The following is a 27328-nucleotide window of genomic DNA, read 5'->3' as shown; positions in this document are numbered from 1 at the left end:
TGACACCTAATGACAGTTGTCATAAACATGCATAAAACCTCCTTCATATTCATGACATGTGTCATGTCATGATTATGAGGGTGTCATGTCAGTCTTATGCACACCCCTTCAAGTAAAGTGTTACCAAATGTTCTGAGTGATGCAGAAGAGCTGATAGTTATATATACTCTCAGACAGAAAAAAAGGTACAAAAGCTGTACCTGGGGCGGTACCCTTTGAAAAGGTACTAATATGTACACTTTAATATGCACTCTTTAGTTACAAAGGTATGAAAATGTACCGCAGTGACAGCTTTTGTACACCTCAGACATGTTGTTTTATTATTAAAACACACACGAAAGTGCTGATCTTAGGAATCCACGGCAAATTTGCATGCATGTTTTATTTTATTTTTTTTGGCGGGAGAAAATTTCACACTATAGGCAAATAACATGAATTTTATAAGGTTATACATTTTCAATTATATGCTAACATAAATCTTCATTAATGGTGCACAAGAGCATCTACATTTGTGTGTGCAGCACAAATAAAAAAGGAATTATGGGCCACCTCATTCATTACAAGTTTTGTTTTCTCACTCTGTGTCCTGAATTATAATAACAAATATATTCACTTAAATTCAAGCTGTCTGCTGGGGTGTTCAGCTAGGAAAATTGTCTCTAGAACAAATTGTGTCCAAGGCCAATGAACCAGTTATATATGTTATATAGCCAATATTATATAATATACTATATTCAAAAAGAGAAGTTCAAATAAATTAATGATGGATGCATTGTTCAAAGGGGCCTTTTACATTGTTACCGAAAAATTCTAATAAATATATTAAGGAGCACAACTGTTTTCATCGTTGATAATAAGAATTAGATTGATTTCTGAAGGATCATGTGACATGACAGCTGAAGGATGAGTGATGTCTGGCGAAAATTCAGCTTTGCTATCACAGAAAAAAATGTACATTTTCAATATGAATACAAAGTTACAGCTATTTTAAATAGTAAAAATATTTCTCAAAATTACTGTTTTTACTGTATTATTGATCAAATAAATGCCTTGGTAAACATAAGAAATGTCTTATGTTTCTTAACATAATCATATATGTGAATCATATACGTGAATAATATATGCGACCCTGGACCACAAAACCAGTCATAAGGGTCAATTTTTTTTTAATTGAGATTTATAAATCTTTCCATTGATGTATGGTTTGTTAGGATAGGGCAATATTTGGCCGAGATACAACTATTTGAAAATCTGGAATCTGAGGGTGCAAAAAGTTAAGTTTTAATATATTTACAGTAGGAAATTTACTAAATATCTTCATGGAACATGATCTTTACTTAATATCCTAATGATTTTTGGCATGAAAGAAAAATCGATAATTTTGACCCGTACAATGTTTTTTTGGCTATTGCTATAGCCTAGCGACTTAAGACTGGTTTTGTGGTCCAGGGTCACATATGTATTATTCCACTAAATTACCTAATGGGCAGAAACATGTTTTAGGTTGCATATGGGCAACCTTATAATAAGTAATAAATAAATATTTAAATAATTTTTTACTACACTGGAAATTCAATCTTTGAACAGATCTGATGCTGTCAATCAATATATGGAATAAAGATTAGCAGTGGTTTTGTCTTTAAATTCCCTTGTTCACCTTAAATCCGTCTAATCTGGCCACCCAGATCACAGAGCTGAGCTAAAGCCTCCAAAATTGTGCCACTCCACAAAAGAAAACTCCCTGGAGATGGATGTAGAATAGAGCACAGTAAATCACTGCATCTCGAAAAAAAAATCTCTCATTTGGACACAGAACACCAGGGCTGGACTGGGGTTAAAATTCAGCCTTGGACAAATCCAGTCCATCTGCCCACAAGTTCCCTCTTGAATGATTTGCTGGGTTATATAGGGCCTTAAATTATAGTAAATAAATGAATAAATAAAACAAATAATGACCGATATTACTGAATTCACAGCAAATGCTACAAACTTAATAAGGCACATTTTGTCACATAGAAATCCGCTTGACAGTAAAGCATGAATGCAGAAAATATACTGCTATTAAGTTCTGTCATCATTTCCTCACCCTCACGAGTCATGACTCACTTTCTTCTGTGGAACACAAAAGAAGATATTTTGTAGAATGTTACCAAACCATTTTGGTTACCCTGGATTTTATTGACAAGAATATCTTGAATTTCTCAAATTATTTTATTTAATGACCCACAGAAGAAAGAAATTCATACAGCTTTAGAATGACGTGATGGTGAGTAAATGATGACCATTTTAATTTTGGGGTAAACTATCCCTTTAAAAACGTTAACATTTGTCATTTGTATAGTTAACACTAATTTACGACACTGATATTTATCTTTAATCAGGCTCTTATTTAACATTTTACTTGGATTAAAATCAATTAGAACTAAACATTTAAAGAGAAAGAAGCTATTAAAGCTATTCTGTTAAATTATCCTTTGCCCTAATGAAATTGACCTTAGTTCTTGCATAGAATCCAGAGTTTAACTGACTAGGATTTGTAAGATGGAGGTGAAAAGTAAAACCATGGTCTTCGTTACAATGGTTATATGTTTTTTTAAATAAATAATAAGTAATAATAAACTATGGAATATTAAACAAAAAACTTAAACATGTAGAAACTACAAAAACAACTTGTATAAAAGTAAAATATGTCGATATATAATATAAGTAATAACCGTAACATTTATATAAATATAATAAAAACATTTCTGCCATAGGCACCATATTTGTACATTGTTAATAACTTCCAGGTAAATGATCACGGTGCTGAATTGACAAGCTTGTAATGATGTATTGGCATTTTCCCGGTGCTCCCGATGGCCAGTACAAGCCTGGGTCCGGGACAATCATAACTAACCCTAGGGGCACTCTTCTGTTTACTGACCGCGAAAAGCAAAGGAACTCGATGCTCTCCGTTGCTCGCTGGAGGAGAACAGATTCTATTGTTGGAAGGAGACGGAACGCGCGAGCCTCAAGGCCACTTAGCTCGCGGCACGCTGTTCTCATTTGACAGCAGTTCGGGTCGCTCGGGGCCGTCTGAGTAATTATGCACATTCTTGCAGTAAAGAGCAACGAGGACAAGAAACAGGTTGCACGCCGACCTAAAAACATGATTCTTTCTTCAATAACTTACCTGTCTCCTCCTTTCTGATATTCAGCGAATCACAGAGCGGAGACGAGAAAATAGGAGAGTACTTTAGAGACAGTCCACGTACAAATGTGATCACTCAAGAAAATAGACAATAATATAGGCTACAGTATTATCCAGTTGTTTCTCCAGCCGGTTTTTTTAGGTTTTTTTGGTTGCTTGACTTTGGTGACATCTACTGTTTACGTAGCTGATTGCTCTTAAGTTGTATGTCCCCAATAATAATAGTAATAATGATAATAAAAATTGTTATTATTATAACATATAATGGATTATTTTAATAAGATTTTAAATATAGCCTATGCTTTATTTAAGTACGATAATGCAAAACCCTTTTTGAAGTTCTTTAAATAATAATAATACTTGATTTATATAGCACTTTTCTTATAAGAAATGCAGTCCCTCAGGAAGTGCTTGACAATGAAAAAACTATGTAAAAAGCACCAAGTACTTAAAACATATAAAATGCAACAATGTAACATTGAAGATGAGACCCGCTATGGAATAAGAATAAAAGAAGAACATTTGAAATTAATAATACATAAACAAAACATACGCTATAGGATCAATTTAAGAATAAATCATTATGATTAGTTATGACCTTACTAGAAATGATATGCATTTATGGATTAAGCATAACGGTACATGTTATTTCCTTATGCAAACACAACAATGCCTAGTGTAGAGAGATATATGCACTGGCCATCTACGGTGTTTCTGTCTTTTTGTCCCGAGAAGCAGCGTTCCTGCGACCATACAACAATAGATGAATATGAATAGATGGATGGATGGATCATAGTTACATTTTAGGTGGGCTTGAACTTGATGTACTTTTGTTGTAAAAAACGACCACTCATAAATCGATTCACCTTCCCTGTCCAGTTCCCAGATCTAAGACCAGACCGTATTGTCGACTGCCGAGCAGAAATCCAGATATTTGTTGTCATCGCGGTCTACACTAACGTTTAGCTGAAGCTTTCATAAAACAACTTAAGGCAGCTGGTTTAGATATAATCAAGCTAAATGACTGTATCAGTCCGTTTTATTCTTATTAGAAGTCAGTTCTACTAATACCAGCAGGTAAGACACACGAGCTAAATTAGCATTTAAGAGAACGGCTAACAAACATGCTAAGACTTGCATGCGTAAAACTTGAACGTGTTCACATTTTATTTTTTCTTTCTATGAATTTGACTGTTTAATTGAATGAGAATAGAGATAAATATCTGTCAGGCATCTTTGACACGGCCTGAATCACTGAGTCATTCAAAAATGTCTATGTCGGCGTTTTTCTAGATATTAAGACATTAATACACAGTGTTGGGCAAGTTACTTCCAAAATGTGATGCATTATATATTACTAGTTACTGTCTTTTGAAATATTACTGTCTCTGAATTGTAATGCGTTACACTACCTTTGAGTTACTTTCACCAAAATATCACCAGAAGTATTATAAAATGCCAAAATGTAGTTTATTGCTGCTCATTCTACATCCAGTGGAGGGTAATATGGTAGGTCTATATAGCATAAAATTATAAAATCATATTTAGATACCGGTATGTAGGTCTACATTAATGTTACGTTGTAGTTTAGGTTAAACACAGATAAGCACAAACCGCATTATTACATTCATAATAATAATAATAAATAACACCAGTAAATAAAGCGAAATGTTTTAATGTACAAACAATAAACACATTACCTAGCCTATAGGCTATTTTGAACGGTTTCAGAAGAAAACAAGAATGAAAAATATAAGTTGCTAAACAAGCCAAAATGAATTAGGCTACTTCAATGCGAAACTGAAAGCAAACGGCGTTCTCGCGCAACCTACCTCTCTCATTCAGCATTAATCCAATTAAATGTGTCCATATTTGCATTGTATTTGAATGCTAAACTGTTCTTTATTATGTAAACCAGGCTTACTTAACGGGCTTAAAAAAACATCCTCGTCACATGAGCTAATGTGTGTTTGGCCCGAGTACGCACTATTTAAATTAACCAGTGCATCTATATGTTTGGTTGACTGTATTTTATTCTGATAATGAACAGGCTGCAACGTTTGCAATGCTGTATGTGTGTGCCTGAGGCAAATATGTTGTTGTAACTTGCGTTACTGAGATTGTAACGAGTAATAATATTACCCAAACTTGATTAGTAATGCGCTATTTTACTGCGTTACAGCAAAAAGTAATATACTACTGTAATATTGCTTTTGTAATGCGTTACTCCCAGCACTGTTAATACATACATACATATATATATGTATATGTTATGGTTTGCTACTCTTGCTTTTAGAACAGACATGACAATAGATAGTAATAATAATAAAAAACAGTAAATAACGCTTCAGAGTCAATGGTCACAGTAAAGTTTAAATTGCCGTACACTACACGAATTCTATATGACATATTATTATTTTATAGTTACAGCAAACGTTCCGTATGATATTGAACTAATGTCTGTCTTGTTTGCAGACACAAGACAACCCATATGGACCCGACGTCCAAGTCTGGGTTGAATCAGGTGTCAGATGTGGTGTTTGTCATAGAGGGAACTGCAAACCTTGGTCCATATTTTGAATCACTTCGGAAGAATTATATACTACCGACTATAGAGTAAGAGTCATCACCTGTTTATTCATGCTGACGTTTGTAAGACTTCTGTATTGACCTACTTTGTTTGATCGCAGGTATTTTAATGGAGGACCACCAGCTGAAACAGATTTTGGAGGAGATGTGAGTTTGATGAATCTGTTTACACCTTCTCTTCACATTAGTGCTGTCATTTCAACGTCTGATAATCCTTTTGCTTTTAATAGTATGGTGGCACTCAATATGGTCTGGTGGTCTTCAACACAGTGGATTGTGCTCCAGAATCTTACGTCCAGTGCCATGCTCCCACCAGCTCTGCTTTTGAGTTTGTCTCTTGGATTGACAGCATTCAGTAAGGGCTGCCACGATTCCATGATATTTGCATTTTATGGTAGAAAGTCTGAGATAAAAGTGTGCTTTTGCTTGTTTAGATGGTCTGTTAGTTATGAGTGTATGTCTGCTTTGAAGATTTACATGTTTTAAATGCTGAGAATTGCAACCTTTACACTGATGCTTTCTGCACAGATTCATGGGAGGTGGAGCAGAGAGCTGCAGTCTCATTGCTGAGGGTCTCTCTGTGGCCCTGCAGCTCTTTGACGACTTCAAAAAGATGAGGGAGCAAATGTGAGTTATTTAACTTTTTCTGTGGTATCAAAATTCTGCGGTTGTATATGTGTTCTCATTGTTTCTCTATTCAGTGGTCAGACCCACAAGGTTTGCGTTTTGCTGTGTAATTCTCCTCCATATTTACTACCGGCTGTGGAGAGCGTCAGCTATACGGGCTGCACCGCAGACAGCCTGGTCCAGATCATACGTGATGTGAGTATACACTGATCTTATTGTTTTATCAGATATGTCTGTTGATCACTGAATTTGCTGCAGCTTTCTCAAAAATTGCAGCAATATATGCATTTTCTGTAAAATAATGTGCTTATTTAAATCTACTTGTGAAATCAAGCATTATGGAGACTGGCAAATATTCGCCCCAGTATACATTATATTCAGTATTACATAGAGTAGTTTAATAGTATCATTAACCTCTAGAAACGTTCATTTCATCCCACTTGCTTAATGCATAAATATAAAGAAGGCATTCTATCATCTCTCTCACACCTTTTGGAAGCGGTTGAAAAGGCAATAGACAAGTGTAGGTTGTGAATGAATGATTGAGAAAGATCATTTGGAAATATGAAATATTACCTTTTCAATCGCTCAAATGACAGAACTTTTCTTTCATTTTAAAGGGGTCATATGACGTTGCTAAAAAGAACATTATTTTGTGTATTTGGTGTAATGCAATGTGTTTATGCGGTTTAAGGTTAAAAAAACACATTATTTTCCATATAATGTACATTATTGTTGCTCCTCTATGCCCCGCCTTTCTGAAACACGTCGATTTTTACAAAGCTCATCGTTCTAAAAAAGTGAGGTGTGCTCTGATTGGCCAGCTATCCAGTGCGTTGTGATTGGCCGAATGCCTCAAGCGTGTGATGGAAATGTTATGCCCCTTAACATACTATGATGCCGTCTCCCAGCAGGACGAGACAAAACCAATAAAACCCATTACAAATGAGGCATTTGTTGCATCCAGTGGGGACATAATTACTGATTATAATGACTTATACTGTCTTTTTATGCGTTGCATATCGCGCTGTGCAAACATAAAACCATGTCTGCATTTGTGATCTGAGAAATGACAAACAACAAGGCTACTCTACACTGCTCAAATATCACGTTTGAATCATCAGTGGCAAATTATTGAAATATAAAAAACGTACTTACAGGCTGAGTCAGAAGCGCGAGACTGTCCTTGCAAAGTTGGAACTGCCCAACTTTATAGAAACAGCCTTTGTGCCACAGACGCATTGTAGGTTCTGGAAACTGGTACTAGTTCAGGAAACAGTCCTCATCCTCCATAAAATGCGCAGCACACATCTGAATATTTGGGTTGAACTTTTCTGGAACAGTGTAGTAAATACAACTTAACCACTGATTTCTAGTTGTGTCCTCTTTTGGAAGGCCAAACAAAGTAGTTTCGCTTTCACAACGAAACACACAGCGACTCCACAACATGGCAGCGGCGGCAACAGCAAGAATTAAAGTTACGCCTTCTTTCTTTGCGTGAACATTTGGCCGGCGTTATGCAAATCTGCAAAAAACGTGACATAGACATGTGGGGGCGTGTTAGAACGAGCCGTTTTAGGTAAGCGTGGTTGACTCTTAACTTTTTTTAAAGAATATTTAATTTGAATTTGAGACTTTAGTCTTTGCAACTTTACAGATCTTCTTTATGCACCAAGAACTTGTAACACTCCAAAGAGAAAGGACAAATTGAAATCGCATCATATGACCCCTTTAAAACATTTGTATATATGACCAGCAGTGTTGGGTAAGCTACTCAAAAAAAAAAAGTAATACACTACAAATTACTAATTACTGCTTTAAAATTGCAATTTGATTACATTCCTGATTACTGCATTTTAAAAAATGATCAGATTACTAATTACTTTACTTTCAATTTACTTTCAAGCTTACTTTACTTTTCAAGTTATCAAACCTACAAAATACACTACAAAGTGAAACTCATAGTTCTTTCAGTAATTTGATATTGACTGAAAAATGACACAAGTATCAAAACGATCACTTGCATTTTTTCCTGATAACAATGAAAAGAACTTAAAATTTTCAGAATTTTTGATCATACAGATAAGAGTAATACATCATTTGAAACTGTAAAAGGTCTACTTTTATTTGTGGACACTCACAATATCAACAAAACATTGTGCTTTTGTAAAATAGAGAAAACAAACAGGGTGCGTTTTCTGCTGTCTCGGTCTCCTTTAACTTATTTTTGAAACTTGCCACAAAAATGAACGAAAACTCTGTGAATACTGGACACACAGACATGAAAACTATATATATAGAAAGCCTGAAGTGTCTACTTTTAAATGAGTAGTCTTATTGAAAACAAATATTCTCTGATAAAGTAATCCATATGAAACCAACGCTAGGTCCAGTGTTACCTGTCTGAGCTCATTATCTGTAATGTGGTCACACCCATGTGCAGCACGTGCTATTCATACGGTAATCATCCGTGAGATGCTCGAACATGTAAAGGCCCACATCACCAACGTAAACAAAGCATGAAGATTCATTAAGTTCGTCTAGGATACTTTTTTGTTTCTGGAAGTAATGCTCTGTGAGGAATAAGCCAGAATTTACCTCAGATAAGAATGCGATGCAACGCACGGCTTGATCCAGTGGAGGAGATCATTCTGATAAGACATTAATAAGTCTTACTTATTGTGTTAATGTGACATAAACTTGTACGCATTATACTTGTTGGAATTTTCCCAAACTATAATGCCAGACTAAAATATGTGAAATCGAGTGCAACATTTTGTAATATGAACCTTTCATTGCATCTAAATGTTTTTCGACTCGTCTGCATTTTAGCTTGCATTCTCCGGTGATTTATTAAAGGGCATACTGATGTGCAAAACATGATTTTAAAATGCATTTACTTCATATTTTTTCTTAACACTGCATTTGTAACTTAAGTAACGTAATTTTATTGACATTAATAATTGTGGTAAAATTACATACATTTAAAATGTAATGCATTACATTACATTATCAGGAAAAGTAGCCTAATTAGAATACAGTATTGTGTAACTTGTTTTACACAACTATGATGACCAGGTATCCCAGTGTGCCTTTTGGTCAGTCCATCCCTGCTCAATTTGCAACAGAATTCACTGCAATGCAGCGACAGGAAAAAAACCTTACTGACTTCAAACTTTTGAATGGTAGTGTATATATTTACATGAAACACCTTTCAAGCAAAACATTTCACAAAACTAGTTTCTTAGTTGTCGGATGATAAAACAGTCGGCCTGTATCATTCAAAATTAAGGCGTGTATGTTTGGAAACTTTGTGGATGTGAATATATTACATGTTCACTGCAATGCAGCGACAGGACACTTAAACACGCTTTGAGAATTATTATGGATCTCAGGTTAACATTTTTTTTTGTGTGGAAATTTTGCAGAAATCAGACAAAATGAAAGCTACTAAGTTTTGCAGAATAGCGAAATCCTGGAGGGACTGTGTAATGTATTTTCATTGCTGATCGTGTTGGTTGATACCGTCATATTCTACAGTATTATGTTCTATATTGTTTACTGTGATGTCCTGCCGAATTTTGAGCTGTGCCATTTATGTATAAAAGCTGGTATCTGTTTCTGATATGTAGTTAATGAAATTATTATTAATATTTTTATTATTATTATTATTATTGGCTGTAGCGGGGGATCCATTTTTCAGTAATTGCTCCACGGAAACTTCCAGCGCTTCGATCTCTTTTTGAAAGAGCATCCTCGGTAGCAGGTGCACCAGAATCCTCACACCCAGACTACAGTCAAGACCCCTTTCACATGGTGTTAGTCAGGGGCATTGCACTTCCTGGTAAGAAAGACACTTGTCCTGTTTGTGAATGTGCAGTGATATAACATCAACAGTTTTGTCTGCAGCTGAGCAGCAGATGGGAGAATTATGGATAAAGTAGTATTTTGATTGTATTATTAGATTTGCTCTGATTAATGCTTTCTGTTACATCTGTGTGTGTCCAGTTGCTCCTGGAGGAGCTTCTGGTGCAGTCTCTCTTAAACCTGTCTTGCCACCTCAGCCTTTGCCTGTGTCCCAGCCTTCTATGGGCTCAGTAACCCAGACTCCTCCTCCTCCCCTTCCATACCAGGTGTGTTAATGTAATTAATAGAATTATATAACTTCATTACATATACACTACTGTTCAAATGTTCACGGTCAATATATATTTTTTCCCAAAATAAATACTTTTATTCAGCATGGATGCATTAAATTGTTCAAAAGTGACAGTAAAGAGATTTTTTTTGTAAAGGATTTCTATTTCGGAAAAAAAATGCTGTTCTTTGAACATTCTAATAATGTATCATGGTTTCGACAAACATTAAGCAGCACAGCTGTTTTTACAGAATGATTTCTGAAGGATCATGTGACACTGAAGACTGGAGTAATGGCTACTGAAAATTCAGCTTTGGCAACACGATAATAATTTACATTTTAAAATGTATTCAAATGCATGACAGTAATTTTAAATTGGAACAATATTTCACTATATTGCTGTTTTTGCTGTATTTTTGATTAAATAAATGCAGCCTTGGTGACCATAAGAGACTTTCAAAACCATTAAAAAAATCTTACTGACTTCAAACTTTTGAATGGTAGTGTATATATTTACATGAAACAACTTTCAAGCAAAACATTTCACAAAACTAGTTTCTTAGTTGTCGGATGATAAAACAGTCGGCCTGTATCATTCAAAATTAAGGCGTGTATGTTTGGAAACTTTGTGGATGTGAATATATTACATGTTATATCATTAGTACATATTACATAATTATTTTGAACTTTTTTTATTATTTTTGTGAGATATTAACACTATGGTATTAAAATCTTGACATGATAACACATTTGGTAACACTTTACAATAAGGTTCATTAGTTAAACATTAGTTAATGTATAAACTAACATGAACTAACCATGAGCAATACATTTGTTACTGTATTTACTAATCTTCACTAACGTTAGTTAATAAAAATACAGATGTTCATTGTTAGTTCATGTTAGTTCACAGTGCATTAACTAATGTTAACAAGATTTTAATAATGTGTTAGTAAATGTTGAAATTAACATTAACAAAGATTAATAAACGCTGTATAAGTGCAGTTCATTATTAGTTCATGTTAACTAATGTAGTTAACTAATGAACCTTATTGTAAAGTGTTACCCACATTTTATTATCTGTTCTGCTGTAGTCACATTAAAACAATATTTAAAGGCAAATAGTCCTAATGGAAAAACTCAGTCAGATCAGAGAAATTGTATACAACGGGTTTGCCACAAGGAAAATGGGGACAAAAAGGAAAAACAGGAACGACAAAAATATATGCACGTTTTAATGAGCAGTTCCCTTACCATTGACAGGTGAGGTAAAAGGTTAATTTTGGACCCTGTTTGCCTCATTGCTTCGGTGATGTAGAGTAATCAGAGCGTTTCTCTCAATAACAGGCTAATCTCGGTCTGCTCATTCTGAACCTTTCTGTGCATAATTGGAGGCACATTATTGGTAATTTTCAGCATACAGAGCCTCAGTTTGATTCTTAAGATTAAGACTAACTGCTGTTATAATCTCATTTGAATAGATCTAAGTGGTAGATGAGATGTGCATGAATGCTTTTGTATTTAGTGGAAGGATCTGGCTTTGTTTCAAGCAATGCTGTGCACACTAATGATGAGACTTTATGAATGTTCTCCCTCTGTTGCATACACAGAATTCCCCTCTAAACGCGGCACACGATGCCGCACAGAAAGTGCTAGATGCAGCCACTCAGCAGCAGAAGAGTCGATGTGAGTCAAATTGTGTCCCTGTATTCTTGAATCTTTTCTTGAACTGTTTTCCATATATTGTAAACACCATTTGCTGAGTTGGTTGTTATGTTTGCAGTTCCTCAAATGCCAAATGCTCCCTTCAGCCAATCACTCACATCAGGAGGTAAACCCAACCTATCTACAGTTACCACAGTGTCACCGCCAGTGTTAACGCAGCAACAAGTTCCACCTCAGCAGCCACCACAGCAACCACAAGTCCCACCACAAGGCCCACCTGCACCCAACCAGCCACCTCCCCAAGCCCCTCAGTCGCAGCCCACCAATCAGCAGACGGTGCCAACAACACAGCCTGGCATGGTCAGATTTGAGAAATGTATTTCTGTGGATACTGTCTCATTTGGACTAATTTTGAGTCCATGCAAGAGCACTTTCTATATATTCTTGTTTTTCAGGCTGCTGTACCTGCACCTCCGGCTGGGGCACAGCAAGGTATTGCCAATAAGATAGTGGCATGGAGTGGAGTTCTAGAATGGCAGGAGGTGAGAAACTTATACTAGTGATGTCATGGCAATATTTGCATACTAAATGGTCTTCTTCAGACCAGTTACGTGGTTTACTGCTGGGAAACAAACCATAATTAGGACCTGAATTTGAAGAGATACTGAAGTATTTTGCGTCTTGGAAAGGGCTGTCAATTACAATTATTTTGGTAATTGAGTAATCGGTTAGTTATTCTGACGTTAATCAAGTAATCGGATAATTTTTTGTTGTAGTAAAAATAGACTATGTGAAAAATAGACTTTTAAAGTACTTAAAATACATATATAATAGCAATGAGGCAATAATTATTGGTTCAAATAAAACATAAAAAGCAAGTAATCATATGGGTTTATTGGATACATCAGTTAAAATAAATAATTTATTAATAAAACATTATTGTTTTTACACTTTACAGTGCGATCTAATGCTTGTTTAATATTGACTAAACAACATTTAATTAAAATAACCACTTAATCTTTAATATTTGGCCATTTCTTTAAGACCGAAATGCTACAGCCACTGTAATTTCTTGAACAAGAACGTGGACATCAAAACATGCAAACTTTCTTTTAAACTTTAATTTTGAAGTTGCGATGAACAGTTAGCATATTTAGAAAGATAGTGATGTATTCTCCTGTGTTGGCGTAGATTTATAAATGATTTACCTTATAAATTTGATCGAATGGTGCACATTGTTCCCAGATTAACGTTATAAGCAACCTAGACTCACAACATACAGGTGCATCTCAATAAATTAGAATGTCGTGGAAAAGTTCATTTATTTCAGTAATTCAACTCAAATTGTGAAACTCGTGTATTAAATAAATTCAATGCACACAGACTGAAGTAGTTTAAGTCTTTGGTTCTTTTAATTGTGATGATTTTGGCTCACATTTAACAAAACAGATGGAGTTCAAGACGGTCTGCGCATGTAAATGTTAACTGTTTGTGTGGAGCAGCATTTACTGTGAACAGAGCTGCTCTGAGATGCACGTAACCTACACTCATATATAAATGATGCACATATTAAACCCGCAGCGCATATATTTATTTAATTGAATCGCAGCCTTTGTGAATTCACAATATTACTATGCTTTGGTTTTAATATTTTGTGCAGCCTTAGAAAATGGTCTAATAATGCTTTTCATGGATTCTCATCCACGGAATGGGCCACTTCCGGTATTTTGCAGGTTAATTGCCAGGAGCAAAATGCAAGATTTTTTTTTATAATGGAGTACTCATATTTAATCAATCTTGACACTCTTGGTGTTTCCACATTTTTTTATGCTTTATACAAAAAGTTGATTGAAATTTTGTAAATGGAAACCCAGCTACTGTAATATTTGGATACTGAATTGTGATTACCCTGGGCTATACAGTTTACTACTAATAAGAACAGAAAATGTCCCAAAATTATGGAAAAACCTGAAAGGGTCTTTTATCATTGCCAAAATATTGCTAATAAAGCTTTGCAAACAAGTGTTGTTAATGTTAAGTAAACTAATTAAAAATAGTTTTCTTCATTGAAATAAAGCTCAAATTAAATAGATGTAAAAAAACTAAAACAAAGTAAAATTAGAAATGTTGCTTTGGCAACTAACTGAAATAAAATGATTTTAAATACTAAATTTACTGAAACGAAAACTGAAATAAAAATAAAGCTAAATGGAAATTAAAACAAAATTGTATGGATAGTGTCTTACACACCTGCTTGCGCCTCCCAGGTGTGTGAGGAGTGTTCGTTTGTAAAATGGAACATAAATGGGATCTCAAATAATCTCTTTGAAAGACTCTCATAACTCATCTGCAACTCAGATGAAATTTAGTTTTGTCTAGACGTGTGAAAAAGATTGATTCGATCACTGAAAGCGAATCTGGTAAAGCTATATAGTCGTGTGTCATTGATGCATTTTTAGCTGACGCGTGGGTATTGTACCTTGGGTGCCATTTGCACAGAATGTAATGGGATCAATGAGGTTTCTTGATTTCTGTTTGATTTATGGGAGAGGCCTTAATTTTAGCTTAATGAAGCATTATTGACTATTTCACAATGGCCACAAGATCGTCTAAGCAAAGAATGTTCCCAAACACACAATCAACTATTGAAATGTTTTGTTTTGACACTGGGTCAACACAAATGATCAGGAAACAAAAACACAGACGCACATGCCATGGTCATTATCACCATCTGGTCAATAACATGCCAGTCAACCAATGTGTGCTTATCAAGCATGGTGGCAAGCTCTGATGCTGAGGCCTGTCGTGGAGTCTCCATCTGGATGAGTTCACACAGCTCACCTATTCGCAAACACAAACACTGCCAAGCTATGCTGTGTAAATTAAATCAATAGTAATTCTGCACCACAACTCTGTCGATCTGCAGATGAGTATAAGGTGGTTGTAGTAAGGATGTGCCAAACTGGTATATTTCTAAAATCGACAATTTGTTGTATTGACTGAGTCAACAGTTGGTCTAAATGAGGCATTGAAAAATTAGGTTCCATCAGAAATTCTTGAGATGGTCTGTTTGCTCATTGCTTGTACCATTTTGATTGACATGATAATGTTGCAGCTGTTTGTAGTTGCACACACAGGTTGTATATTTCACAGAGACCTCCTGCCTTAAGCCCCACCATCCATCTCTGCCAGCAAGGTCTTTTTACTCTGTATGTTAACCTCTTCATCTTATTCTGTCTGCCCTTTTTTTCCCTCCCCTTGTCACCTCTCCCTCTGTCTCCATCAATCACCGCAGAAGCCCAAGGCTTCCTCCATGGACTCCAACACAAAACTTACACGCTCCTTGCCCTGCCAGGTCCAGGTTAGCCAAGGGGAGAATTTGTGAGTGACTCCGTTTGGCCCATATTTGCATAATGTAGAATATATGGTAGAGATGCACAGACAGGATGAAGTTTTTCCCCCGTCTTTTGTTTCAGAAATACAGACCAGTGGCCACAGAAGCTGATCATGCAGCTCATCCCTCAGCAGCTCCTGGTAAATGTGAACATTGTTGTTCCTTGCAGGATGTATTACTGGGCTTGCAAAGGAAGCAAGGATCGCTTCTTATTCCTCTTATTCCTCTTGTTCTCCTATATTATTTATTATTTTTTGTTTCCTCCTTATTCTCCTCTTCATCATTGCTCTTCCTGTATCAGCTTCTTTTTTTGTTCTTCTCCTTCTCAATCTTTTTCTCCTCCTCTTTCATATTTGTCATCTCCTATTTTTTTATTCCATCATCTCATCCTCTTCCTTAATCATCATTTCTTCTTTTTCCTTCATCTTTTTTTCTCTTCCTCATATTTCTCTCCTCCTTTTTCTTCTCCTAAGTCTTTCTCAATCATTTTCTACTCTGTAAATGTTGTCGTCTCTCCTGTATCTCAGAATTCTTTTCTCTTCCTTTTTCTTCTTCTACTCGTCCTCGTCCGTTTTCTCTACCTTTTATAGACTGTATTCTTTGTTCAAATTAATAACTTTATTCATACTTAAGTTAAAAATCATACTATAATTAGAAAATTATAGTATAAAGTATACTTTTAAACTCTCGCATTAACTGCTTTTGTGGATGTCATCCTAATATGCATGCTGAATTGTGGTTTATCAAACATCTGGGTCACAGTTCAAATGATCCCTATGTTTTGTCTTTCTATAGACTACTCTGGGCGTTCTCCTATATTATTTATTATTTTTTGTTTCCTCCTTATTCTCCTCTTCATCATTGCTCTTCCTGTATCAGCTTCTTTTTTTGTTCTTCTCCTTCTCAATCTTTTTCTCCTCTTTCATATTTGTCATCTCCTATTTTTTTATTCCATCATCTCATCCTCTTCCTTAATCATCATTTCTTCTTTTTCCTTCATCTTTTTTTCTCTTCCTCATATTTCTCTCCTCCTTTTTCTTCTCCTAAGTCTTTCTCAATCATTTTCTACTCTGTAAATGTTGTCGTCTCTCCTGTATCTCAGAATTCTTTTCTCTTCCTTTTTCTTCTTCTACTCGTCCTCGTCCGTTTTCTCTACCTTTTATAGACTGTATTCTTTGTTCAAATTAATAACTTTATTCATACTTAAGTTAAAAATCATACTATAATTAGAAAATTATAGTATAAAGTATACTTTTAAACTCTCGCATTAACTGCTTTTGTGGATGTCATCCTAATATGCATGCTGAATTGTGGTTTATCAAACATCTGGGTCACAGTTCAAATGATCCCTATGTTTTGTCTTTCTATAGACTACTCTGGGCCCTCTGTTCAGAAACTCTCGTATGGTGCAGTTTCTGTTTACTAATAAAGATATGGAGTCTTTGAAGGGACTGTATCGCATCATGACCAATGGATTTGTGAGTATAATAACAGCATAATATTCATAACCTCCTCCTGTATGGTACGCAAGTCAGTTCAGAATTAATAATCAAGCTAGAAACTTCTCGTATAGGCCAAGTTTTTATGTTCACTCTGCATATATCTATATATTTTTATTTCACAAGTGTCTGTATTTCCCATTGCAAACTTCTGAAGAAAATTTGATAGTGTGTAATAATGGTCTTCGCCCTCTTGGGGGAGTTCTTCCTCTGCCTTTGAGTGTAAAATAAAAAGATTTTCACATTTAGCTATGAAAAAAAGTCTAATAAAAAATAATTATCACCAAAGTCACATGGCCAGCATTTCCTCTGAAAATGAAAAGCTCTGAAATGAACCTTTACCCTGGAGCTAGATCCCTTGACGCAGACTAAAAGATCTGTCAGTAGTGAATCACCATTAACACTGATTAAATTCAGTTTTAGGTTCAATCTGTGTCTGGGAAACGGCTGCTTAGTTCATTTTAGTCCTGTCTTCAAATATAATCGTGTAGGCCCAGGCAGCTCTCCAGTCACTCCAGTAGTTGTGTGTGCTGTCTAGATGTGTGGATTGGCACATAGTTTGATGTATATATTGTGTGTGTGTGTGTAGGCTGGTTGTGTGCACTTCCCCCACAGTGCTCCATGTGAGGTGCGTGTGCTGATGCTGCTGTACTCGTCTAGGAAGAGGATCTTCATGGGACTCATCCCTAATGACCAGAGCGGATTCGTCAACGGCATTCGGCAGGTCATCACTAACCACAAACAAGTGCAGCAGCAACGCTCGGTGAGTCACACGAAATGGTGTAGTTTTCACTATAAACCAACAGTTATTGATATTATACAGACAGAGCACAAAATTGTAAATTTAATACACAAAAAATGCTCACATGAAATCTAAAACGAAAGTATTTTTTTCTTCCTGTAAAAGAAAAAAAGTTTTAGGGCCCTATCATACACCCGGCGCAATGCAGCACCAGGCGCGACGCAAGTGTTTTTTGCTAGTTTCAGCCCGACGCAGTTGTCATTTTCACGTCCTGCACCACGTTGTTTAAATAGCAAATGCATTTGCGCCCATGGGCGTGGTGGTCTGAAAACGAGGTGTGTTCAGGCACATTGCTGGCGCGTTGCTATTTTGAGGCAACTGAAATAGACTGCGCCATTGACCAACAAAAATCTGTAAATATTTTTGAAATACAAAAATAAAATAAAACAAAAATAGGCGGGGGCACAACGCGCGTACACTTTGCTTATTACGCACACAGGGATGCGCAGCAGCACACAAACATTTTTAAAAATGAAAAATTACTTTCCGCCATGTAAATAGTGAACCTGCCATGGCTCGAGCACAACTGGCTCTTAAAGGGAATGGGAGATGAGGCTCTGATTGGTTTATTGACTTGGTTTATTAACCCAAAACACACCCAATACTCATCAAGAGAATAGGGACAACTCTTTTAGACCATGTGCCGGGCACGCCAACCATTTTCCCGTCGTTAAACTAGCAAAAGTGGATTTGGACACGCCCTAAGTGCACTTGCGCCTTGTGCTTTAGACCATGCGCTTAGATCGTTAAAATAGGGCCCTTAAAGTTTATTTAGCAATGAAATTGATCCTGTTATGTTTCTTGCACCTTGTGAGCAGCTGTCTCCGGTTTTTCTTTGATGTTGCTCACATAGTGCACATGGCACCTAAAATTAACACTTGCTAAGTGCTGATTGTGAGTTAAAAGCGGCTTTGGCAATTTAAAGCAAATCCCCGCTGGCCAGTAACTATCTTAGGACCTGCAACATAATACAAGGTTAAAGAAAACATTGCCAAATTGTATCCATATGTTCCTGACACATGTCCTGGTTGGCATTAACATGCCAGATAAACAACAAACTGTTTCAGTGATCGCTAATTAGCGAAAGGGGAGAAATATTGAGGATCATACCAGCCATTCTATAGGTAAACGGAGACCTGATTTTCCTTGTCAATATTGGAAAAATATTCTGAGTAATGCTCAACCAACCGCACATGTGGTGTATTTAAACTGCTCACCTTTTGGCAAAATTAGCTTTTTTTTACGTTTTTGAAAGTGAAATAGGTGATCGGATTCGTCCCGATCCAAAGAGTTTGTTTTTTGATTGTGGAGGTGTGGGAATGAGGGGTGTTGAGGTCTGCATGCACTTGTTTGACTACAATAGCAGCTAATCTTGTGGCTGACTCCACCAGCGGCTAATCGTGCGACTGACATTCTCATATCTGAATTCAGTTACCAATGCACAGGGAATCTGCATCTCTGCAGGAGCGCTGCATTTTTTGATGGACTGCTGAAAACCATGTGAGGAACCCTTTTTCTCAGTAAATAATTACATGAGGCAAAACAAGGAAATTCCCTAATGTGAGTGGTTTATGGGCCAGTGAAGTCAGAATATTTGTTACAAAAATATATCATCATATTTGAGTGTCTTTTTATATGTTATTGTATTACATGTACTGTCTAATGTACTGTTATTAAATTATTAGTGTGTTTACTTAAACACCCCATAGTAAAATTGTATATTATTGTCATAATTGGGTCATTCCGAGTCAACTCAACCAGAGGTCTTCGGCTCAAATTTTTGATTTTGCTAATATTTTTTCTGAAGAAAGATAAACATGTATAGTGATGAAAGCCAAAATATAAAATGTCATGGATGAATATTTACAGAGAAATCCACTATTTTGTAGAGGGGGGTCAAAAGAGCAATTTTCACCTGAGATTCAGAGACAAATTACAGGGGATTAAAAATGACTTCAGAAAGATGGCAGCATTCTTATATTATTTTTACACAGAGATTGGTAGGTCTGTTAGTAAAATCTGTTGACTTTAGCAGTCTATATCCCTATTCGGACTGTAATTGTTTCTCATGTGGACCTCAGTGATAAAACTCATGCATTCGGATGGAGATTTATTCACTGTGGAGGAGCGAGTTTTGTGGGAACACGGGCGCTGCTCACGTAGTAGGTTGCATGATTGTCTGCTGTGAATAAAATGGCACATGCTTGGAATAATGAGAATAAATTCATATTTAATGTAATAATAATATCCTATGTATCATTTGATTATTTAAATCTCCTGTTTAAAAATAGAAAGACAGACTCGCTATATAGATGAATGGTTTTGTCTTGCATTTTCTGTCAAATTATGTCATTTTTAAAATGGGAAATTTAGCGGAAATAATAATGCAGCTTTTTATTTACGTGAAGTAAGCATGAAGCTGCTTGGTTTATATTTTGAATGTAATAATGTATAATAGGCTCTTTTTTGTTGTTGTCTTTTTTCTCTATCAAATCTTTTAGTAATCATCATAAATCATATATCATTTGAAAGCTTACATCATTTGAAACCCAAGATTCATCCTGTGAAAACCATTTCGAAATCAGACATTGCTTAAATATTTTGGCGGTCTCCTCCCCCTTAGTGGGCAGTGTCAAGTGTCATATTACAAAATGAATTACAGTCTTTTAGAATCAACTTTTTATAATCTTGAAAAAAAGCATAGCACTGGAAAGGTCTGAGTCTCAGAATTCCATATTTGGTGGTTATTTTGAGATAGAAGTAATATTGACAGAGAAATCTAGACATTTGTGACAGAAAAATGCATTTAAAAAAATTCAGTGGAGTTTGGATGGCACCCGGTGGCTGTTTGTGGTATAACGCCCTAAATACAATCTCAAGGAAAACTAAATTTTTTTCATATCAACTTCAAATTTGGAACATAACTTATTTAGACATAAGGCTATAATTTTATACCAATTTTAGAGTAAAACCTGATATGTAAAATATTTATTATACATAAAATAAAATTAATATAGTGCATTTTCTTTACAGTAAATTTAAACTACTATAACTTTTTGATACTTAAATTCTTTGAAAAAAATCCACCTTTGCTATAATTTGCTGATTTTCTTCTTTAAAAAGAGACCAACCTTATGTCTGTATTCCAAAGTGTTCATAAATTACAACAATTTAAGTTTGGATAGTGCACCTGCATGCCTATTTAAAAAAAATGGGGGGGTGACAGTTAAGGGGTTAAAATGGTATTGCACACCTGTTGCTGCCAGAATAACGGCCCATTTTAAATGTAATGCGCTTTATTTCTCTTTCTCCTTTTTGTTCTCAAGATCTTCCAGCCACTGTGGTAAAGCGGTGATTAAATTATGTTTGTAAACTCAAGGATGTTGATTTGGATGTAATTAAATCCCCACACAACCTTGGTGTTTGTCAAAAAACAGTTGGTAATTCGGATTTTTACACGGGTGGTCGGAGAAAAACACAGACATTCTGTATTCGGACGGCAATAAAATCACAGACTACCCCCTGTAAATGGTGAAAATCCCTTGCGTCCAGAAACAATTACCATCCGAATAGGGCTTTTGCTGCATTATGTGCCAATGGTGACCATTCAAAAATGGGGAAAGAGCACTTTTCAAGTTTTTTTTCTCCAAAGTTTGCAGGCCTGTAACTCAAAAAGTATTAAAGATATCTCAATGCCCTTTTAGATATTCCGTCTTAACAAACTTCCCTTTTGGCATAGTCATTTTTAAGGCCCTGTATGGTTCGGTTCCAAAGATATTAGAATTTCAATGGCTCCAGGAGCAAATTGTTAAATTGTACACATTTTTTGTGAATAATAATATTTTAAAATATGAATGTTTCTTCTGTATTTTTGGTCAAATAAATGCAGCCATGATGAACAGAAGAGACTTCTGTAAAACACATTAAAAATCTTAATTATCCCAAACAGCTGTGTGTGTGTGTGTGTGTGTGTGGGTGTGTATGTGTGTATGTGTGTATGTATGTATGTATGTATGTATGTATGTATATATGTATATATATATATATAGTAGTTGTTTCAATAGTGTGTTAACATGACCTTCATGTGAAAACATACACTAACCTTTTCTGTGTAAATTCTATCGGATTTTTCAACTTAATTGCAATGAAAACAGAACAACTAAAATGTTTGTTTTTTTTAAGAAAATAAGAGGCGAGTTGAAGTAATGTGTTTTCAACATTATGCCACAAGTGCTCTTGATTGAGCTTAACTTGTATTGAACCTAGACCAAAAAAATTCAATTGTTTTCAAACATGAGTGCACATACATACAAAAATAATTATACAGTCACACGCTTGAAAATGTGCATGCCATGTAAACTCTAGCATAACAACAATGTACAATAATGAAAACATACTCTCGCACAGATGTACCTTCATGAAAAGAACAGCATTTTGGGATACTTAAGTGAAACAAAACAAAAATTAGCTTAAAGTGTACTTGTGTTTTAATTGTGCTTTTTGTGCTTTGTTCTTTAATACTGTCGCTGGTCTTTTTCTCAGATGAGCAATGTTGTTCAGATGCAACCTGGACAGGTCCCACCCAATCAGAACTTCCTCAACAGACCGCCGGGCCCCATCCCCGTTACGCATGGCAACGTGCAACAGCAGGTAAAGCAGCAGTGCATCCCCCTCTCCTCTCTCCCCTGCCCTGCTCTCTCTCTGGCTTTGGCCCTGTGCACTCACCCCATTTGTATTTCTCCTCGGCTTGAGATGGAATGTGCATGCTGTTCTAAACCGTCCTCGTCTCCTCCTCTCTGTCCCTCTCTTTCTGCCTCAGTCTGTGGTGGTGGGCTTGCCCTCCGTCAGTCAGGTCACACTGATGGAGGACCAGCAGAGACAGAACAACATGGTGAGAATCAGAAACATAATTATTCATGCATGCACGCACACACGGAGGACCATGTTTCCTGCAAGCACAGGGTTTCACAACTTGATTTTCTGCCATTTCAGCACCAATCTTGTGAACAGCATTGTGTGTTAAAGGGGACATTGCTGAAAGAAGTCTCTTATGCTCACCAAGGCTGCCTTTATTAGATCAAAAATGCAGTATAAACAGTAATATTGTGAAATATTACAATTTGAAAAGTCAATATATTTTACGATGTAATTAATTCCTGTGATTGCAAAGCTGAATTTTCAACATCATTACTCCAGTCTTCAGTGTCACATGATCCTTCAGAAATTATTCTAATATGCTGAGTTGGTGCTCAAGAAACATTTCTTGTTGTTATCAATGTTGAAAACAGCTGTGCTGCTTCATATTTTTGTGGAATCAGTGATCATTTTCATAACAGCATTTGTTTAAAATGGAAAGCTTTTGTAACATAAAAGGCTTTACTGTCAATCTGTATCAATTTAATGCATCCTTGCTGAATGAAAGTATTCTTATGCAGTATAAACAGTAATATTGTGAAATATTACAATTTGAAAAGTCAATATATTTTACGATGTAATTAATTCCTGTGATTGCAAAGCTGAATTTTCAACATCATTACTCCAGTCTTCAGTGTCACATGATCCTTCAGAAATTATTCTAATATGCTGAGTTGGTGCTCAAGAAACATTTCTTGTTGTTATCAATGTTGAAAACAGCTGTGCTGCTTCATATTTTTGTGGAATCAGTGATCATTTTCATAACAGCATTTGTTTAAAATGGAAAGCTTTTGTAACATAAAAGGCTTTACTGTCAATCTGTATCAATTTAATGCATCCTTGCTGAATGAAAGTATTCTTTAAAAAAAAAAAAAAAAGTAATAAAAATAACCACAAACTTCTGAATGGTAGTTTGTCTAGTCCATATAGGAAAAATAAGTTGCAAAAACAGATAATTCAGAATGTATAATAGCATTGATGTCACAACTGTGAGCACATTAACTGATATGACCACCTATATTTCATTGACAAATCAACACCTTTTCAGTATTCAGCACCTTTGCAATGGCATTTTGTTAATCATTTCAAATGCAAAGAGGTTAGCCAAACATAACAGAAGTCATTTACGTATAGATGTCTTAAAGATACAGCCTGATTAAGGGGCAAAACAGGGTGATGTCACATTAAAATAAAGTCAGGTCTACTTTCCAACTTGTTCTAAGCAATCCTTTGTTAGACAGCAACCAACATAAGCACCATCCAATTCCTGAATGAATGACTACTATGAGTCTTTTAGTGAATCCAAATAGTACAGCGTGACCAGTGTTGTCAGAAGCACAGATGAATGACTCTTTGATTGCGCTGTATAGTTATGATTAACTTAAAAGAGCCAGCTCGAAGAATCATTCATTTGAGAATTGGACTACACCGGTCACACTCAATGATTTGGATTCACTAAAAAAAAAGAATCGACTCTTACAAGTCATTCTTATGGAAATGGGATAGATTACACTGGTTGCACTGAATGTTTATGATTAACAACAACAACAACAAAAAACATTCCATAATCAGTGACTCTTTTGAGTTGGTTCTTTTTAATAAAATGAAAACCATACAGTGCTAACAGTGTATGTTTCATGTTTTACCTGAGGCTGTTGAGATCAGTGTAGTTGCTGTTTGTTCTTATGATGTTTAGTTAAAAACACTGATGATATTTGTAAGTAGTATTTTGTAAAAAATAACCAATGAATGCATGAAATGTTTCTACATTCTTTTATTTGTTTTGTATTATTTAATATATAATTAAGGCCAAATATTGAATTGCATTTATTCTGCCCCTAAAAAGACATCATTAATTAGCCTGGGATCATTACATTTTTCTATGGTTCCCATTCCTAGAATAAACAATTGTGCTTGTGAATATCTAGTTTACTTGTTCCTAACGGTGTCAAACAAAGCTCTGAATATCTGTGTGAATACTGGTCTGTGGGCTGAGACTAAAAAGAGAGTGGAAAATGGTTATGTAAAACTAAGTTACGACTGTATTTGATGTGAGAAGCCTTGGCTATTATAAGTGGACTTCTGGGAAAAATGCTACAAAGTGTGGAATATGTCCCCTTTAATACCTTGAACACAGTTACAGTGCCTCTGTATTCACTGTTCTCTCCTGTGAGACTGACACAGAACTAGCACTTATGTAATAGTGTTTTACAGCGCTCATGTCCACTTTCCTCATCACTGTGGTTTTGATTTCCATTAGCTGAGAGCAGCTGCAACAGGCAATCAGCAGCCGCCGGTCACAGGTGCTCCGCCCAATCAGGTGGCCCAAGTTCAAGCTCAGCCTCCTGGTGGCATGCTGCGCCTCCCAAACCCAGGCGCAAACCCCCAACTCCGCAGTCTCCTCCTCAGCCAACAGCCTGTAAGTGTGTGCAGCGAATAGCATTATCAGCACACATTTTTCCTGTTTAACACTGTAAAGCTGCTTTGACACAATCTGTATTGTGTAAAGCGCTATAAATAAAGGTGGCTTGATTTGACTTGAAGCCCTTCCATAGCACTTCCTTAAGCTGCGGTCACACAAAAATTTGAGCATGTGAAATTTCTACAGATGCTGCATTGGTTGCAATATGACGCCACACACTGCAGCATCTTAACATAATGCAACTTATAATTCCTAATTCAACATGATACATCCAAAATGTAAAAAATATGCAGTCTATTCCACTTAACTGCAGTCCTGCATATTTAAAGTTTGCATTCTTTTAATTCAGATAAGACGTGCATCAATAATCACACGTCTTCATGTGATATGAATTCACAGGTCAAGAGTTCACAAAACTTGAGCTTTGAAACGCTGCGAAATTCGCATGAGCTTGCATTTCCTGTCTCCCGCATTTGTATTCGTACTGTAACAATGGAAGTCAATGGAATGAAAAGTGCCATTCGCAGTTCGGCTTGCTTTTATATTCGATAATCTCTCTGCAGCAGGGTGGGATGCAGGGCATGCAGGGAATGCATCCCATCCAGCAGATGGTCCATCCTGCACCAGGAGGGGGCGCTCAGATGCAGCCTCAGTGGAGGCAGCCTCACCAAGGTAGCACTTAATTTCCAGTACAGTATCATTAGCACAATTTATTTTTATCACATCTGTGACCTTGTTAATTGTGTAAGAGATTTCATTTATTTGCTGTGGCTTGTGCTATTTATGTTTAATCTTTTTTTAAACCACTTGGATACCTTTATGCTATAAATTTTATATTCCCACAGGTCCGCTGATGATCCCTACAGGTCCACGGGGTCCAGTCGCACAGAATCCTGGGATGTCGAGCGTTATGGAGGATGAAATTCTTATGGACCTTATCTAAGGACTGCTTTACCCATCATTCTTTGCCTCAGAGGTTTCATTACAAAATACAGGAGTCATCTTAGCTCTGTTCTTTTTACTTTTTGTTAGAAGCAGGTGCGTAGGGGAAGATTAGAGGTGTTTCGAGTGAGATCAGGAATTTATTTTCATACTCGCGTATTTGTTGATGCATTTACACACAAGCCTATCACCGAATCATGTTAGCAGTAACTTGATTGTTCATATAGACAGGACCGAAGAGCAAGGCGTTTGAAAACCAGGCTCTTTTTCATCACTCTACACCTCCTCGCACCTCAAGATTAATCAAACGAATCTGGTTACTATTGTATTTTTATGAAAGTTTTACTTTCTATCGGTTTTACTTTTTCTTAATTTGTCTTTTGAAATCTAGTATGTTGTTTTATGAAAATGAATAAAGTTAATTTTCTCAAGCAATTTTTGGGTTTGAGGTCTTCCTTAAAGCTGCAGTCCGTAACTTTTTTTGGTAAAAAATGACCCGAAATCAATATTTGAGCAAGTACATAACCAGCCAGTGTTCAAAACTATCGCCTTACTTTAGCCCGATTCACAACGGTTAGTTTATAATAATGTTTTCTAATTTGAGTGGTACGGGTAGGTTTTCGCGGGAAATTCGAGCATGCCGCTGCGTCATTACGTCAGTTGTCCCGGCTAGAAGGCTATCGCATGTGAGGATCCTGCAGGTGGCAGATCGTTAGCCTTTTCTCACAGCAGCTGGAATAATTAAATGTATCATTTTGATGGCGGATTTTAATCCATAAAGGATTGTGTTTATGAAACACATGTGAACTAAATTAAATTATATTCCAGACCAGTTATAAATGTGTTTCTGATTACAGATAGCCTGGGTTTACAAATATTTGTATTTTAAAGAAAACCAGTTTGAAGGGAGCATAATTTACTTTTTGGGTTAAAATAATTTATTAATATGAAATTTTAAGAGTATGACAATTAGATTAGACTGTGCAGAAATTGAAATCTAATACACATTATACTCATAGTCACCAATGCTGATGTTGTTAACATTAATCATTTGAGAATAAAGTATAACAATAATAATAATTTGAACGATTTCATGTGATATGAGCTAACCGATCTTTAGATTTAATCACCATTGGTAGCGAGATT

At 36.0% G+C, this 27328-nt stretch overlaps 1 protein-coding gene across 6 annotated transcripts; it reads left to right on the top strand.

Moving 5' to 3' along the window:
• The first annotated feature begins 4077 nt into the window (after positions 1-4077).
• On the top strand, positions 4078-26639 carry LOC107563989 (mediator of RNA polymerase II transcription subunit 25). Of its 6 annotated transcripts, XM_016248964.1 has the most exons (21): positions 4078-4267; positions 5666-5806; positions 5881-5926; positions 6010-6134; positions 6308-6406; positions 6481-6601; positions 10091-10250; positions 10415-10539; positions 12155-12230; positions 12328-12569; positions 12665-12751; positions 15505-15590; positions 15686-15743; positions 16974-17081; positions 17692-17865; positions 22447-22554; positions 22724-22795; positions 25079-25237; positions 25804-25912; positions 26086-26186; positions 26248-26637. In XM_016248964.1, exons 2-20 carry the CDS (start codon positions 5682-5684, stop codon positions 26181-26183), a joined length of 2178 nt encoding a protein of 725 aa, XP_016104450.1. In that variant the 5' UTR covers positions 4078-4267; positions 5666-5681; the 3' UTR covers positions 26184-26186; positions 26248-26637. The 6 variants fall into 6 exon arrangements, with proteins under 6 accessions (XP_016104450.1, XP_016104452.1, XP_016104451.1 ...); XM_016248966.1 differs by having other exon boundaries at positions 25807-25912; positions 26086-26638; XM_016248965.1 differs by having other exon boundaries at positions 15508-15590; positions 26086-26637.
• The last annotated feature ends 689 nt before the right edge of the window (positions 26640-27328 follow it).

Source organism: Sinocyclocheilus grahami, unplaced genomic scaffold (assembly GCF_001515645.1).
Source record: "Sinocyclocheilus grahami isolate Dianchi unplaced genomic scaffold, SAMN03320097.WGS_v1.1 scaffold901.1, whole genome shotgun sequence".
NCBI classification, from domain to species: Eukaryota; Metazoa; Chordata; class Actinopteri; order Cypriniformes; family Cyprinidae; genus Sinocyclocheilus; species Sinocyclocheilus grahami.
Note: the sequence above shows the minus strand (reverse complement) of the source record. Positions and strands in the feature narration are given on the sequence as shown.

Excerpts from the sequence above, each read along its gene's own strand:
- LOC107563989 (XM_016248964.1), top strand. The coding sequence starts at position 5,682 with ATGGACCCGACGTCCAAGTCTGGGTTGAATCAGGTGTCAGATGTGGTG. Across the intron at positions 5,927-6,009 it reads AAACAGATTTTGGAGGAGAT|TATGGTGGCACTCAATATGG; the intron begins GTGAGTTTGATG and ends TGCTTTTAATAG. Across the intron at positions 10,251-10,414 it reads CAGGGGCATTGCACTTCCTG|TTGCTCCTGGAGGAGCTTCT; the intron begins GTAAGAAAGACA and ends GTGTGTGTCCAG.